Source organism: Manis pentadactyla (assembly GCF_030020395.1).
Source record: "Manis pentadactyla isolate mManPen7 chromosome 15 unlocalized genomic scaffold, mManPen7.hap1 SUPER_15_unloc_1, whole genome shotgun sequence".
Taxonomy (NCBI): Eukaryota; Metazoa; Chordata; class Mammalia; order Pholidota; family Manidae; genus Manis; species Manis pentadactyla.
Window position 1 is genome coordinate 3095226 of NW_026644588.1, and position 17172 is coordinate 3112397.

Genomic DNA, 17172 nt, shown 5'->3' on the forward strand with positions numbered 1-17172 from the left:
CCGTAGACATTGTCATCTTTAGTCTCTGTCTTTGTCCTCTCAGCATAATGCTTGTGTGGTTCATCTATGTCATTGCAGTTATTAGTAGTCCCTTCCTTTTAATTAACAGTCCACTGTATGAATTTACTATAACTTACTTATATCCATTCAGCTGTTGATGGACATTTGGGTTGCTTCCACATTTTGGATTTTACGAGTGGGATAGGTTGAATTCTCCTCCTCCTCCTTCTCCGCCCACACGAAGTCCTAACCAGCATCACCTCAGAACGTGCCCGTATTCGGAAATAGGGTCTTGCAGGTTAATTAGTTAAGACGAGTCATATTGGAAGAGTGGATTCCTCCTCCCTCAGACCCGGGAGCCCGGGCCCCGCCCCTCCAGCAGCCCCAGCTCCCGGCCACGCCCCTGGCCCCGGAAACTACCGCTCCCAGCGGTCGCCGCGCTCGGCTCCGGCCCCCGTAGTCCCCGCCCCTTCCGGAAGCGCAGTCCGTGGAGGCCCTGCCACACGTGGACGCGGGAGGCGTGGAGCTGCTCGTCTGCGTGGGAGCCGCGCCGAGGGCATGAGCCGCTACCTGCTGCCGCTGTCCGCGCTGGGCACGGTGGTGGGCGGTGCCGTGCTGCTCAGGTGAGGGTGCCGGCCGGCGGCGCGGGGTGGGGTCGGGAGGGAGCGCAGCGTGCTCGCGTCAGCTCCTCGCCGGCGCGCCGTGCCCCCGCCGCCCACCAGCCGTGCTCCCACGGCGGGGCAGCCCCGGGCCGACTGCCGGTCGCGTCAAGGTCGCCCGGGTCGGGGCCCGATCTTGTGAACGTCTTGGTCTAGGGGCTTCCGTACTTTTACTGATTCTTCCACTCGGCATGTATTTACCGAGCAGTTCGCGCACGCCACTTGCTGGCCCAGGCGCAGGGACGCCGTTTGCCCCCCAAATTGTCGTTACCCGAAATTGGAGAGACAGGATCGTCCAACTCAGGAAACGAAAAAATCGAATTGCCCGGGACTTATACATAGTTCTTGTCTTTACCTTAAAAACAAACAAACCCGGCCCCAGCTTACTAAGTTTTCTTTGTTAACAAGGTAGATCTCATGTTAACTGTTCCTACTACAATAAAAAAAAAATTGATTAGCAACATATAATTTTATTAGAGGTACATAATAGAAAAGATTGGCTGGGAGTTAGGTCAGAAAATAATTTGAATATTGAAAAACTTTTTAATTAAAGAAATGAATTAGACTGTAAATCTCTTTGAATATATCTTTGGGTTTGTTTATCTGCTCTATGATGAAGCTGTGTTTTGAACTTGTTCCTCCTGGTCTGATAGTCCTTTTCATTTAGTTGGCTGGTATCTTGTTATTTATAATGCATTAAACTAGGCTCTGTGATATTAACTAGCTTTTTTTGAAAGCTCTAGAAAAAAACAATTCTGCCTTGTAATAAAATTCATTGGATGCTTTTTTTTATTGCTACCCATATACTGTTGTCTTCAGTTCTGAAAAAACTAAAGATAAATAAGTAAATAAAGTACCAGCATGGCAAGAAGGAAGGGAACTGGATGTCCTGGTGAAAGAAATATGCTATTTATTTTTCAGTAATTTAAGTGGAAAATTAGTCCCAAGTGGTGGTGGCTACCACTTGGTACAGTGAGTTGTGTCATGTGGGGACGGCATGTTTATTTGGCCAGTCCCCTCCTGGTGACATTGGCTTCATTGCAGAATTTAGCCTCTGGAATATGGGCGAAGCAAAGAATGGGGGTGGCTCTTAGAGCCGGAAAAGGCACCGGAGCACATTCCCCCGCACCAGGAACCCAGCCCTGCCCACCCCTTGCTTTGATTCCAGGGAGGCCCTTTTGGACCCCGTCCAGCAGGTGGGGAGCGTACACTTGCGTGGTTTCACTCAGGGAGCTGTGGTGGTTTCTTAAAGCAACCCTGGGAAATGCATACAGAACGACTTTATAAAATGATGGTCACTTCTTGGAGGCTGTGTGGCGCCCTTTGCCTGCAGCCTGGTAGCTGCCCCATGGAATCTTTCAGTTGGGGGAACACCAGCTCAGAGGGATCACTGCTCAAGAACCCTTGACTCCGAGGGGTCGGGGATACCAGCAGTGACTGGACAGATGGAACTGACCCATGGTGTCTTCATCTTCAGGGACTATGTCACTGGCGGGGCCTGTCCCAGCAAGGCCACTATTCCCGGGAAGACCGTCATAGTGACTGGCGCCAACACGGGCATCGGGAAGCAGACGGCCTTAGAGCTGGCCAAGCGAGGTGAGGTCCCGGTGGGGGCATAGGTCTGGTGATGGAGGGTGAGCTTTCCCCAGGGGGATGTCAAGGTCATGTGATTGTTTTGTATGCACTTGGCAGAAACGGAACTCACGCCACCCGAGGCCAGAAAGGCTGGTGCCCCTGGAAGAGGTAGGGGAGGGGCGGGTCTCAAGAGGAGGCTGTGGTTGCTCAGCCAGATTCGGGTCTGGTTTTTCCCCTTGTGTCGGCCTTGATAGTTGCCTGCTGCAGTGGCACTCAATCCTGTTGGCTGGGTTGAGGCCTGGGTCAGAGGTCAGGGGTCAGGACCTTCAGGCTCGTCCAGCTTACTAATCAGGTGGTGTGTAGATGGCCCTTTGATTTGGGTTTGTTTTCTCACAGTGGGACCAGAGGGATGGGGAGCAGTGCCCTCAGCACATGCAGATCTTCCCAAGTAAGAATTGGTGGGGTTTCCTGGCAGGTCAGGCACCAGAGGGAGCAGCTAGGGTTTTTGGTCTGAGCATCTGGGCGAGCTGGGCTAGGATGGCTGCAGCAGGGCCAGTGTGAGTGTTGGGGGGAGTTGGAAACTTTCTTTGGGTTGACGTGTTGGGGTGGCCAGGGCAACAGGTGCCTGGTGGACCAGGCCCAAGCTGCTGTCCCCCCAGGGGTCCCAGCTTGGATGGCTGGGATGGGCAGGCCCACCACCAGATAGAGTTTCCCCGCTGGAGGGGCATGGGGAGAGGGTGAGAAGGGAAATTGGGGTGGGAGGGCAGACCCACCTGACCTGAGGGCCCGGCTGCTATGCCACCCAGAGGGCCAACAGATTCGGTCCGAGGAGTCCCATTCTGGGTGGTGCAAGGGGGGCCCTGGGGTGCGTAGGAGGCAGCTGGGTCTGCCTGGGTTGGATTAAGCCACAAAGATCCACATGGTCAGCATCGTTCGTGCATCCTCAAAATCCCTATTCTTTCCTAATTAAAAAAGAATTTTTTTATGGCTGTTCTGAGATTTAAGTCATGCACCACACAGTTAACCCATTTAAAGTGTATGTCAGTGATTTTTAGGGTGGTCATAGTTGTGCAGCCTTCACTGCTTTGAATCTTAGAACATTCTCATCACCCCAGAGTGACCCCTTGATCCTCCTGACCATCACCCCTAATTCCCCCTCCCGAAACCATTCACCTGCCTTCTGTGGATTTGGCTGTCTGGACATTTCATATAAATGGGATCATATACCTTTTGTCTGGGGTATGTACACCTAGGCATGGATCTTTTATTTTAAAAGAATGTTTTTCCCGTTTGGGTTTCCAGGAGGCAACATCATTTTGGCCTGTCGAGTCTTGGAGAAGTGCGAGGAGGCAGCAAGAGATATCCGCAGGGAGACCCTGAATCACAGCGTCCGTGCCCGGCACCTGGACCTGGCCTCCCTCAAGTCCATCCGAGAGTTTGCAGCCAAGATCATTGAAGGTAGGAGGGGGGAGCTGGCCTTGCAAGGGGCCGTCCTGGGCAGCCAGTCTCTGAGGAGCCATTAAAGCAGGCGCATCCTAGAGCGGGGTTTTGGCAGACAACGACCCACTGGCCAGGTTGGGTCACCACCTGTTGTCATGCACTCTACAGGTGAAGATTTTACAGTTCTATCTTTTCTGACATTTTCACACTTGATATTTTACATGTGTAAATGGCTGGAGAAAAATCAAAATAATGTTTTACACTACATGAATGTTGGGTGGCATTCAAATTTTAGTTTCCATCAAGTTTTATTGGCACACAGTCAACGCCCCTCAGATTACCTGTTGTCTGGGTGCTGTGTTCCGGTGATGGCATTCTAGTAGAGGTAGACCAGATGGCCCCCAAAGCCAAAAATACTTGCTGTCTGGCTTTTTATGGAAAATCTTTGCTGACTTTTTGGCAGGAAAACAAGCTCCTTCTGCGTTAGCATGAATCCAAGAAGCAGAGGCCAAGATGGTATTAGATGCTCGGGGAGGTGCAGGGTGTTTGCCAAGGAAGAGGGCCAGAAACACTGATTCATGCAGTGTCTCCTGAGGCTTCCTGGCTCTCCTGGGTGACGCCAGGGTCACAGAGATGAGTCACATTCAGCCTCCGCTTCCGGAATGTCTGGTCCAGCTGGCGACACGGCCGTGACAATAAGCACACAGGCGGAGGACCCGCTGCATAGCGCACGGGGCCGGAATGCGCCCTTTGCTAGATGTTTCTCTTTGCAAGTCCAGGGGCTAGGCTGGCATTTTCTGCACTTCTGTCACATTGACTCATGACTCATTCTTGTTGCTTCCCACCAGGGGTTCTCAGAACTGTTTATGTATTAACTTTTTTGAATAGGAATAACATCTACAGGATTAAACGTTCAGAAAGTACACATAGGGATACCGCAGACCGTCGCCCTGCCGCGCCTGCCCCTGGCCACCCTGATGCCTTCCTCAGATGAGTTCCATGCCCACTTCTGTGTGTCCCTTGGGGACAGTTCCTGCATTTCTAAAGCAAGCAGGAGTTATACACCCATTTTGGCTTTTTTATACACATTGTAGACACCCGGTGCCATCCTGAGCTTTTTCTCTTGAGGTGGCGGCAGTAGAGTATCCTCCTCCTTGTGGCTGCCTTGTACTCTATCTGCGTCTCGTACTGTACATTGTGTTCCCCCAGCATTGTGTTCCGTCAGCATTGTGTTCCCCTGCGTTGTGTTCCCCCAGCGTTGTGTTCCCCCAGCATTGTGTTCCCCTGCATTGTGTTCCCCCAGCACTGTGTTCCCCTGCGTTGTGTTCCCCCAGCATTGTGTTCCACCTGCGTTGTGTTCCCCCAGCATTGTGTTCCCCTGTGTTGTGTTCCCCTGCGTTGTGTTCCCCCAGCATTGTGTTCCGTCAGCATTGTGTTCCCCCAGCACTGTGTTCCCCTGCGTTGTGTTCCCCCAGCATTGTGTTCCGTCAGCATTGTGTTCCCCCAGCACTGTGTTCCCCTGCGTTGTGTTCCCCCAGCATTGTGTTCCCCCAGCACTGTGTTCCCCTGCGTTGTGTTCCCCCAGCATTGTGTTCCGTCAGCATTGTGTTCCCCCAGCACTGTGTTCCCCTGCGTTGTGTTCCCCCGCGTTGTGTTCCCCCAGCATTGTGTTCCACCTGCGTTGTGTTCCCCCAGCATTGTGTTCCCCTGTGTTGTGTTCCCCTGCGTTGTGTTCCCCCAGCATTGTGTTCCGTCAGCATTGTGTTCCCCCAGCACTGTGTTCCCCTGTGTTGTGTTCCCCCAGCATTGTGTTCCCCTGTGTTGTGTTCCCCCAGCACTGTGTTCCCCTGCGTTGTGTTTTGCTTACATTCTATTCCGCGCACGCTGTGTACCACCCATGTTGTGTTCGGCCCACCTTGTGTTTCCCCAGCGATGTGCTCTGCCCGTGTTGCTGGCCGGTTGGCTTTACCAGCCCTCTGTGAATGGCCATTGGCTCACTTCCAGCCTTTTGCTGCTGTGAACATCCTTTGTACGTATTGCTCACATGTGAGGGTGTTTATAGATCTTGAGACAGTCTCTTCCTCTGTGCCCAACTCAGTGTTAAATGAAAGCAGGCCAGCTAGCCAGAGACAGAGGAATCGTTGCCAAGAAAAGGTGGAGAAATAAACATTCAGTGAGTGTTTTTTTTTTTTAACCTCCTGATGCAAAGAAATACATGTTCCTTACAGAGAAGTTATAAAATACTGAACAGTGTAAAGAAGAAAGGACTGAGCACCTTGATTCTGCCCCAGCCCCCAGGGAGTCAGTGTTAACCTTTTTTGCACCGTGATGGCTTCATTTTGAAACTTAGCTGTTATTTCAGGACAGTCAGTTGTCCACATTGAAGCCAAGTAGAGAGGCTGGGAGTGGGACCTCCCTCCCATCTCGGGGAATCGTGCTGCCCACACCTCCATCTTCCAGCCTCCAGCATACAAGGCTGGTATATCCCTGCTTAGCCCCCAGCACATGGTACTTGGTTAAGGCAGCCCCAGCTAATGATGTGGGGGGAAGGCACTCTTCTCTCATTCCTCTTATTTTACAGACAAGGACACAGGCCCGAGAGGGACGGCAGCCTGTGCAGGTGGTGTGGTGGGCATGGGAATCAGACTTAGGTTGTCTGCTGAGAGTTGGCGCGTCCATGAGAAGCCCCCAGCTTGAGGCTCCCAGGTCCCTGCAGATGTGGCTTTTTCCCTTTTTAGGAAGGGTCTCCAAGCCTTAGGTGGGGTGTGTTGTTTCCTAGGGTAGCCATATCACAGTACGGCAACAGTGGCTTAAAACAACAAAAATCTCTTCTCTCCCAGGCCTGGAGGCCACAACCTGCAGCAGGGTTGTACTTTCTGAGACTCTGGGTAAAATTCTTCTCGTCTCTTTCAGCTTCTGGGGGTGGCTGTCAGTCCTTGGTGTTGTAGGTGCATCGCCCCAACTCTGCTTCTGTCGTCACACCATGTTCAGTGTCCAAATTTCCTCCTATGACAAAGGACACCAGTGTTGGATTAGGGCCCACTCCATGACATCTTAATTTGATCACTTCTGCAAAGACTAATAAAAGGTTGCATCCACAGTGTCTGAGTGGACACAAATGTCTGGGGGACACAGTTTGGCCTAGTGCTGGGGGCTCTTCCCCCGACCGCACTGCTGCCCTGTGCGGGCATGGAACTGACACGCTTGCCCTCTGTTCACCCCACCTTCCAGAGGAGGAGCGAGTGCACGTCCTGGTCAACAATGCGGCCGTCATGCAGTGCCCCCACTGGACCACTGAGGACGGCTTTGAGATGCAATTTGGTGTTAACTACCTGGGTAAGGCTGTGGGCCAAGGGCTGTATGGTGTCCCTGGTGTATGGTGGGCCTGGGACATGAGTGGGGTCTCCGCGCCGTTCATGGGCTCTGTGGGGGGGTCCTCCTGTACTCCCCTGGGTGGCTCAGTGGGTGGGTAGCCCATTCATTGCTAGATACTCAGCCAACCCTCTGAATTTCCATGAGGCCCTTGGCCTTTGTCTGTCTGTCCTTCAGTTGCTCTGTTGTCACCCTGAATGCAGCTGGAAGTGTTAGGAAGGGTCAGGGGGATGGGTGTTGGGGAGGCCCCAGCCATCCTGGATGAGAGCCCACTCTGATGGCCTCATTGTCACAGCATTACCTCTGTAGAGACCCTTCAAATATGGTCACGTCCTGAGATCCTAGAGGGTAGGACTTCAACACCATTTTTTGGGGGGTCTTGTGGGGTGCTGATCGTCCCATAACACTCACACTGTTATTCATGGCCTATTGGCTGGGATTCAGTCACATGATCCGATGAAGCTGCAAGGGCCTCTGGGAAACATAGTCTTTCAGGGGGAGCCTTGTGCGCAGCAAGACCTCTGTCACTGAGGAAGAAATGGAGAAAGGATTTTGGGAGACAGAAGGCAGGGAGAGCCCCCAGGTGACCTCACAGGGCTATCAGGGGCATGATATTTGGGGCTGGATGGTCCTTTACAGTGAGACGGTCCTGGGCTCTGTAGGTTTAGCAGCTGCCCTGGGCTCTCTGCTACGTGGCAGTAGCCTTGCTCTTTGCTCTGCAGCTGTGACCACTGGAGTGGTCTCCAGACATTGGCAATGCCATCTGTCTTTGGGGGGCAAAACTGGCCCCTGTTGAGAGCTGTGGATTATTGGGAGGGCAGACCCAGTATGGACCTGCCCACATGGTGGGGGTTCAATGAAGTTACCCTTTTGTTTTCCCCAGGTCACTTCCTGTTGACACACTTGCTGCTGGACAAGCTGAAAGCCTCAGCCCCTTCTCGGATCGTCAACCTCTCGTCCTTGGCCCATGTTGCTGGGCACATAGACTTTGATGACCTGAACTGGGAGAAGAAGAAGTACAACACGAAGGCTGCGTACTGCCAGAGCAAGCTGGCCGTCGTCCTCTTCACCAGGGAGCTGAGTCGGCAGCTGCAAGGTGTGTGTGTGTGTGTGGCAAGCCGCGTGGCCTCCCTCTTCCCTTGGCTCTGAGCCTGGGGCAGTCGGCTGTGACCCGGGCCGATGAAGGTCAAGCACTGGTTCCAGGACAGAGCAGGCAGATGTGCGACACACTTACCGCTGTGTGTGTGTGTGTGCCTGAAGCAGGCATCACTAATCAATCACGGCATTTTTCCTGCTCATCCTGGACAGGCATCTAAGCCTTCGGTGCTCTAGGCTGGTGGTTCTCAACTATGCATGATCGGCCCCCCTGGGGGACATTGGACGGTATCTAAAGATACCTTTTGGCTGTCACATTGGGGAGTGTGGGGGTGGGTGGGTGCGTGTGCTGCTGGCATCCAGTGGGTAGACATCAGGGATGCTGCTGAGCCCCTGCCGTGCACAGGATAGAGAATGATCTGACCCCAGGGTCTATGGTGCCAAAGTTGAAAAGTCTGCCCTTTGCCTTTGCCTCCCAGACGGTCTGCTCAGCTGGAGCTTGTCATCACTACAGCATCCCAGACCCCATCCTGACCCACTGCTTCAAACTCTGCTGGGTGTGCGGGGAGCTCAGCCTGGAGTTCTCCAGCCCTTCGGGTGATTACACACAGCTGGGCAGTTATGTGACTTGTCATATGACTTGATGTAGAAGTTTCAGAACAGGAAGGGTGATGTGGATTCCAGGCAGGAAACAGCAGTTTGGGGGCATCCAGCACTTGGGTGGGGGGTGTAGCATGAGCCTTCCTAAGAAGCCATGGATCTGGCATCTGCCTGCTCCCCCTGCCCACTTTTTCCGTCTCTCCCCAGGCACTGGCGTGACTGTCAATGCTCTGCACCCTGGCGTGGCCAGGACAGAACTGGGGAGACACACCGGCATGCACAGCTCTGCCTTCTCCAGCTTCGCGCTCGGTAAGTCCCCCCCAGTCTGGGGCTCCTTAGCTGGATCCGTGCCCTCCCAGCTTGGGGCCCAAGACCCCCCCTTGGATTAGTTGGGGTTCTGTGGAGAAACAGAACCAATAGGATATATATAGATGTTTAGATACTATGAGGGATCGGCTTCCGTTACGGAGGCTAAGAAGTCCTGTGACCTGCCCTCTTCCCGCTGGAGGCCTGGAGAGCCAGGGTGCAGGCCCGGTCCAAACGCGAAGGCCTGAGGACCAGGGGAGCTGATGGCGTGGGTCCCGGCGCAGCTCTAAAGGCTGGGACCGCGGTGTCCGAGGGCAGGCAGGGGGCGTCCCGCTCAAGCAGAGAGGGAGGGAGTCTGCTTTCCTCCGCCTTTTTGTTCTAGTCTCACCTCCAGCTAATTGCAAGGTGCCCACCCACACCGAGGAGGGCACCTCTCAGTCTATCACGGTCACCCCCTTACAGTCGTGCTCTCTGTTTTAGCAGCTCTTTAGGCCTCCCTCAGCCCGGTCAAGTCAGAGACTCTCAGGAGCTTGGTCTGCCCTCCCCTGTGTCTTTGTGTTCTGAGAACGAGTCACTTTTACGTGTCAATCTGGCCTGCCAGTCTCAGGACAGCCCCAGGAAACAGGCCAAAGCTCGTTCGATGAGAAAACCATGTCCCTGAAGAGGGAGTCTCACTGTGCTTGGGTGACTCCAGCCTCAGCCCAAACCAGCTGTGCCGCCCAGGGACGAGACCTCACCTCTCTGAGCCTGTTTCCTTATGGTGCACAGTGAGGGCCATTACAGTCCCCTCCTCACTGTCTTTGGGAGGGTTAGATGAGATTTCCCTTAAAAGGGTCAGAACCCTGGCCCAGAAATTAAGCTCCACCAGAGGATAGGACTTTATAATTACTATTTATCACCCTGAAAAACAGTAGCCAGTGAGTGCCAGGTATCAAGGACTTTAAGCCGAGGCTGACCTTGGAGACTTTCAGTAAATGAAAGTCACTTTAAAGCAAGACAGGGTAGGGTAAGGACTTGGGAACTGAGAGGAGGGAGGGCTTCTATTTTCCTAGGAAAAGCTAGGGAGGCTTCCTGGGGGAGGCAGTTTTTGGACTGGTCCCTGCATCTGGAGTGGTTGGCTGGGCGCTGCCTGGGAAAGGAACTCCTGGTGGAGGGAACCACAGGGGCAAAGGTCTGGAGGGGTGCTCTGTGGAACTGCAGGCCAACCTCTGGCCTCAGTGGGTGGAGTAGGGCTTTTCTCATTCTCCCTGAATGCTTTGTTGGCTGATTGCAGGTCCCATCTTCTGGCTGCTGGTCAAGAGCCCCCAGCTGGCAGCCCAGCCCAGCACTTACCTGGCTGTGGCAGAGGAATTGGAGGGCATTTCTGGAAAGTACTTTGATGGCCTCAAGGAGAAGGCTCCAGCCCCTGAAGCTGAGGACGAGGAGGTAGCCCGGAGGCTTTGGGCTGCAAGTGCCCACCTGGTGGGCCTCGAGATGCCTGGTGGGGCCTCTGTGAAGGGGCAGTTCCTCCCCAAATAACCTCTGGGAGCAGGTGTGGAAACCACCTGGGAGGCTGAATCACCAGGATCCAGCAGCACGGCCAGTCGAGTCACCACCACGCCCACAGCCCTCTGGATGGCAGTAGTGGCAGAGGCACGCTGGCTGCCACACCCACAGCGCCCTCCAGGGGGCAGTAGTGGTTGGGGCACACTGGCTGCCATGCCCAGGGCCCCCCAGGTGGCGGCAGTGGCCCTCTTCTTGCTGCCGTCTCCTGGTGCTGACTGCCCGGGTGGAGTGCCGTGCCCTGCTGACAGCAGGCATCGCCAGATGCCTCCTTGGGGACCTGCTGAGTGAGGAGTGGGCTCGCTGTGTTGTGGCCACGTCAGGAGAGCTAGTGGCGTGGGGTGGACCGTGTGGCCATTGGAAAAGTTGACAGGCGTGCGGCCAAGCTCATGGCTCCCTGTGTGCCCTGTGCACCTCACGTGTCCTCTGAGCCTTGGTTTCTCCAGCTGGGAAATGTGCCTAATGACCGGACCACCTCCTGGGACCAGGTGTTGGCGAGCGAGTTACCGCCTGGCCCATGGGTGGCCGTGGTGCGGTCCTTGCAAACGGTGACGCAAGGGCCTTCCAAAGCCGGTGTGCTGAGGACACAGATCCCGGGCCTGGTGCCTGCAGCCCGGTGGGGTGGCATGACGCGAGAAACCTGCCAGCTGTTGCTGCGAGGGAAGAAGTGGGGTGCCCAGGTCACGGCCTCCCCTCAACCCCGTGGTGGCTGAAACCGTTAGACTCTGAACTTGCTCTTTAACAAAAGTAATACAAAACCCAGCTGAGTCACAGGTTTCATTTAACTCCGTGCGTGTGGGGAAGTGCTAGGGAGCTGAACCAGAACGGCTCACGTACGTCTTCCTTTTAGGGAACCAAGACGTCACTTCATAAACATTTCCAGGGCAGTCAGCCAACAAGAAGTTCCGGAAGGTTCCCTCCACTCCCTGCACATGGCAACAGTTTTCTGTAGCGTGGGTGTCTTCTGCGTTAGAAACGGGGCTGGTGCTCAACTCGGATATAGAATCCGGGGTGCAGCAAAATACTCAGTAACAAGATAAAAATGCTTTAACGTTAAAAAAAAAAACCTTAAAATTTGAGATACTTGTGGGGGTTAGGGACACTGCCCCATATCCTACAATATACAGACCTGCAGAGAGTGATCAGCCCCAAATACCCACAGTGCCCAGGGAGGGGGGCGGAATTAGAGATGGCCCAAAACTGTATGAACGCAGTTAGCTCTCTTTCTGGTACCACAAACGACCAAAACATTGGAAGGAAGCGTCTGGGATGACCTGACTGGTGGGCAGCTCCTAGCATGGCCCCTGGGGTGCCCATCCTCTCCTTCCCGCCCCCCAAGTGTGGGCTGGACCTGGCGACATACGTATGTACTTGGATAATGTACATATTTCCTTACTGTGGGGTCATGGAAAAACAAATATGAGAAATGCTTCTCTCACGTGGGAAATCTGAGGATAACCTCAAAACCCCTGCTTCTCCAAATACATGATGGGGTTCAGCTTGGGGATTTGGGGCTGTTCTCTTACAGAACCATATGAAATGATAAAAATCCAGAAAATAACATAATGCTAGTATCTAACGTCTGATCTATGGACATCGGAATTGTGTGGACAGTAATGTCCTTCATAGTAAAAGAAAACTTTTTTCTCAGCCGAGGATCCAGTCCGGGATCATGTGATGTTACTTGTCGTGACCCCTTAAGTCTGCTTTAAACGGAACTGTCTTTATCTTTCATGGCTTGGACACTTCCAAAAGGTACTGGTCAGATACTTTATAGGAAGTTTGTTACTTCTTCACGATTAAGTTCAGGTTGTGCACTTGTGGTAAGAAGCCCACACGCGATGCTGTGGCCTGATGGTTTGTGACATCAGGGGACAGGAGCTGTCTTACCGCCCCACTGCTGGTGACGCCAGCTGACTTAGCAACATCCAGGTGGAGGAGGTGCCTGCGGCCGGGCACGTGGGCGAGCGCAGAGCCTCGGTGCCCTCCGTGGGCCCGGCACTCCTGGCTCCCCACATGCTCACCAACCCGGAAGCTCCTGCGTGGACTCCTGCTCTGCTAGCTGCATTTGGTGGGTCTCTGCCTCGTCTTTCCCTGTCTCCTTGGGCATGTGGATGCAGTTCCAGCATGACCACGGCCCCTCCTTGAGCTTGCATCTTGATGGGACTGATGCCAAGGCAGTGTGCATTGGACATGGCAGCCCTGAGGACGTCTTGCCTCCTGGTCCCCGCGGCCTGGGCATTTGTTTCCCTGCTTCCCATCTGTGTTAGTTTCCCATGGCTACAGAAACAAACGACCACAAGCTGGTGGTTTAGACAATACCAATCTCTTCTCTGAAGAGTTCCGGAGGCCAGAAGTTGGACATAGGTCCCTGGGCTGCTTTCCTTCCGGAGCTCAAGGGGAGCACCCACTTCCTGGCCTTTTCCAGCTTCCAGAGGCGCCTGCGTCACCTGGCTCGGCCCCCACAATCGTGGTGGCCAAGTCACGTGCTGCTGTCTTTCTGATTCTCCCCTTCCCGTTTCAAGGAACTTTGTGATCCCATTTGGACCACTCCGATAATCCAGGATCATCTCCCTCCTTTAAAGTCATCTGATGAGCAACTTTAATTCCATCTGCCGCCTTAATCCCACTTTGCCATGGAAAGCATGGGTCCTGGGGGTTAGGATATGGATATCTTTTGGGGGAGCCACCGGTTGCCTACCACACCATCTTTTTCAAAGGTTGCTTCGTTGGCCTATGACTGTGAGCCTCCCTAGACACTCTGCACCAATACTTTTCTGTTTGCGTTTGCATCACCAGTGTTGCTTATGAGCAAATCAACTGAAATGAGCAGGTGTTTTCATGAACTCCCCACTACCTGCTTAAAAAAAGACAACTTGGGGTGTGTTAGCAAGAAGAGTTGGAATTCAGTCTGACTCTGCAGCCCACTCTCATGGAGGCTAAGGTCTAAACAAAAGGGCCATTTGGCCTGGGGCTAATCCTTCAGGTCAACATCAGCTTCCTTCCTGAGGCTGAGAAGCCCCAGGGACCACAAATTGATTCACAGATTGACGTAACCCTTGCCCATTTCCCCGAAGACCTTGAGGTGGCTCACAGACGTAGCTGTAAGCCGTAGAGAGATGAAAGGTAATAAACATGGATCAGAGAAAATCTCAGCCCACAGAAGTCCAGAGAGATTGTGGTAGGGGAATTAGGCCGAGGGGTCGGATGTGGGGCAGGTGCTTTGCGGGAGGGCTCTTCACAAAGGGGAACCTGGCTGTCAAACCCTCTGATGCTCCCTGGGCCCGGGGAATACTGACAGGATGCCGTGGGCTGCTGGGGATGGGACACGGTGGAGGCTGGGCTGGTATTCACCCCGGGCATAAGCAAGCAGGAAGGGGACCGCGGTAATCGTCAGTTCCTTCTCCCTGTCTGGCCATTACCAGGGGCAGCTTCATCCCAAGACTGGGTTTCTGTAGCAGCTGATTTGGAAAAGCTTTCTTTGCAGATGTGATTAAGTTAGGGCTCTCCCGATAAGTTGGTCCTAGGTTATCTGGGAGGGTCCTAAATCCAACGAACAGCATCCTTGTAAGAGAGAAGACAGCCAGCCAAGGAGAAGGCCTCGTGCGGACAGGGAGAGAGTGGAAGGAGGCAGCCTCTCCCAGATGTGGCCACCCACATTGTCTCCGGACATCCTCTGTCCCTGGGGAGGGACCGTCCCCTTCAGTCGAGGACCACCGAGGCAGACCCACTGGATCCATTTCCAGGGCTGTGAACATTAGGGCGCGAGACGGAACAGCACACGGCGGCGTCCGGCCCCGCGTTCCTACCTGCGGTCAGCTGGGTGGTGTGCGGGTGGCAGACAAGGTGCTGGGGCATCAAGTGGTCTGCGAACTGGACAGATGGTTACGGAACTACAAATGGTGGTCTGCCTCTGATGGTGACACAAGCCTTAGGACACGAGTGACCGGCTCCCAGCAGCCAGTTTCCTGCTGGCATGCCGTGGGGCCCAGAGGTTTTCCATGGCAGATGGCAAGGAGACCGTGATCTGCGGCTGCAGGAGGCAGGAGGCTGCTGAAAATCGGGCTGGGGGTCTCACTAGAAGCAGCAGAGCTTCAAAGGAGTGAAGTAGGCAGCCTTGAGACCCATCTGGCACGTGGGGTTGGCTCATTCGTGCGGACCAACCTGAACATCTTCAGCCTCCCAATTCCCCTGAGGCGCGCCGGCAAGCAGAGACCAGTGCCCCGTGGCTGGGCAGGCGTCTCACATCGCGGGGTGCTCGGCCATCGGACCTGCCGCCACCACGCCCTGATCTCTGGCGGCCCATCCCGGCTCAGCTGGAGGAATTGTAGGGTCTGGCTGCTGTGAGTTGGTGTGAACCCGGGAGCACGTTTGGGAGCGCAGCTGGAGGGCGCCAGGCTGGGACGGAACGTGAGACCAGCTGGCCAGGGCCCGTGGGCTGGGAGCCACTCATCGATGATGAAGATTCCATCTAATATTTCGGGCTTTCGGGGGTAGCCGAGGATTATGGCACCTGCCTCAGTGCGTGTGTCCCATATGGCATCTAAGACAGTGCAGGTCAATATTAATGTCCCGATTTTGATACTGTTTGAGGTTAGGTGGGAGAACGTCTTTGTTTGTGGGCAGTCTGATCAGTGTTTGGGTGAGGGTCTGCCACATCTCAGACGGTTCAGGAAAAACTTCTTTGTACTGTACCTGCAACTCTTCTGTAACTTTTTTTCAAAATAATCGAATTAAATAACAAAAAAATAGTACAGAATAACAAAATGGCACAAAACCACGTCCTTGGTGAAGAAGCCAGAGAATGCCAGCGCTTCAGAGCAATTCCAGGCAAAAGCAAAACGGAAAACCCCACCAATTCCCGTGAGCCATCTCTCCTGCTCTTTTCTTATTTTTCGTATTTGAACCATGTGAATGTAGTACTAGAATAAAATTAAATTCAATAAATGTAAAGGAATGCACAGACATGGTAGCATATCAGTGTACTTCTGCATTTGCTCTTTTTTCACTTAGCAGTAGACCTTGAAGATCTGTCACTACACAAGGTTTTGAAAATATCAAGGACATAAACCTCTATTTCCATTCCCTTCAGGTGAAAAGCTGTACGTCACCATGCTCACAGCAGAGGGCGCTCTTGTAGTACAACCCTTTACCACAGCAACTGGAGGCTTTCATGTTCTGGAATACATTTAGCAAGAAACGTGCAGATCACCCTAAAGCACTGCCCTGTTTACGCAAGCACATAGGTGCAAACAGTGGTTATCAAACACAGCCACCAAAGTAAACCAGAATATGAGAATCCAAAAATGCAGCTGCTATGCACCTCAGAGGGAAATTGCTGAGTCACGAACCCTACGTCTAACATTTTAAGGAACTGCTAGACTGTTTCCCACCTATGTTCAGAACAGCATTGCTCAAAAGCGGAAGCAGCCCAAGTGTCCCTCAAGAGAGGAGTGGAGAAAGACCATGTGGCCCCTCCATACGAAGGAATATTATTCAGCCGTAAAAAGGTATGAAGCCCTGTCAGAGTCTACAACATCAAGGAACCCCGAGCCCATTATGCTCCGTGAAAGAAGCCAGTCATAAAGACGAATACCGTCTGATTCCAGTTACACAAGCTGTCTAAAGTCAAATCATAAAGGTGCAAGACAGAGCAGTGCTTACCAGGGACCGGGTTCGGGGGAAGGAGTTAAGTTCTGGGCATTTTGGCACTGGGGTCGTTAGTATCTCCCCCGGCACTCGGGAGTCGGTGGAGAGCCCGTGGGAAGTTGCTGGTCTAGCCACCGAACTGGCACATAACTGGGCAGCTCATGGTCAGATCTGACTGTGTGAGTGACAGATTAAAAATAAGAGGCTGAACTCTCCCTTTGAAAATAAGGGAAGAGGTGACTCCCCTCCCATTTAGAGCATATACTTTAGAAACCTTGCAAGTTTTCTCTCTGTCTCGTTGCAATGTGTGTAAATCTTTTTAGAAGGTAAGCAAGCGCCTTGCCAACTGATGATCCAGCAGTGTCTTTCTCAAGGACCTGGAAGCTGTCTCTTTGGCATGTGAACCCCGAGGGGGAGAGATTCTTGTCTCCTGGGGTTCCCGAAGGAGGCAGGAAGTGGAGTCCGTGCCCGTAAGACGATCTCCTGCCATCAAGGTAGAAGTTTGGTTTCTCTGTGCACAGAGCCAGTCAGCTAACACAGATGGGGACACCACATACATTTAGGAGGATCTGTGCATGATGCGTGGGGTGGGCCAGCCCTCTCACTTGAGGACCAATTGTTATTTATCTTGCACACGAATGTGATAGGTTGTACCTGCCGGCTCTGCAAAAGGGGAGGCTGCCTTCCACCCATGCAGCTGCTTCAGCAGATGGCCTGTGCGACACACCGTGTTCCAGTTCAAAGTTTATTTAATGATAAAACCGTTCGCTTTATCTTCTACCTTTGTGGAATTTTCTGGGTTGGGAGATGTTCTTTAATTCTGTTTTGCCAATGTGATGGAGTCAGCACTTGGCTTAGTTCCCCTGGAGGACAAGAAGGGGTTCACGGGACATCACACTCTCTTCTCTGTGCCAGGGAGGGGCCCCATGTTGAC

At 53.3% G+C, this 17172-nt stretch overlaps 1 protein-coding gene across 2 annotated transcripts; it reads left to right on the plus strand.

Annotated features, from left to right (window-relative positions):
* The first annotated feature begins 330 nt into the window (after window positions 1-330).
* Window positions 331-11357, plus strand: RDH13 (retinol dehydrogenase 13). 2 transcript variants are annotated; one of them, XM_057496656.1, is made up of 8 exons: window positions 331-623; window positions 1704-1855; window positions 2137-2255; window positions 3537-3692; window positions 6906-7010; window positions 7930-8142; window positions 8949-9050; window positions 10321-11357. In XM_057496656.1, exons 2-8 carry the CDS (start codon window positions 1737-1739, stop codon window positions 10563-10565), a joined length of 1059 nt encoding a protein of 352 aa, XP_057352639.1. In that variant the 5' UTR covers window positions 331-623; window positions 1704-1736; the 3' UTR covers window positions 10566-11357. The 2 variants fall into 2 exon arrangements, with proteins under 2 accessions (XP_057352639.1, XP_036765156.2); XM_036909261.2 differs by lacking the exon at window positions 1704-1855 and having other exon boundaries at window positions 444-623.
* The last annotated feature ends 5815 nt before the right edge of the window (window positions 11358-17172 follow it).

Excerpts from the sequence above, each read along its gene's own strand:
- RDH13 (XM_057496656.1), top strand. The coding sequence starts at position 1,737 with ATGGGGGTGGCTCTTAGAGCCGGAAAAGGCACCGGAGCACATTCCCCC. Across the intron at positions 2,256-3,536 it reads CTTAGAGCTGGCCAAGCGAG|GAGGCAACATCATTTTGGCC; the intron begins GTGAGGTCCCGG and ends TTGGGTTTCCAG. Across the intron at positions 3,693-6,905 it reads TGCAGCCAAGATCATTGAAG|AGGAGGAGCGAGTGCACGTC; the intron begins GTAGGAGGGGGG and ends CCCACCTTCCAG.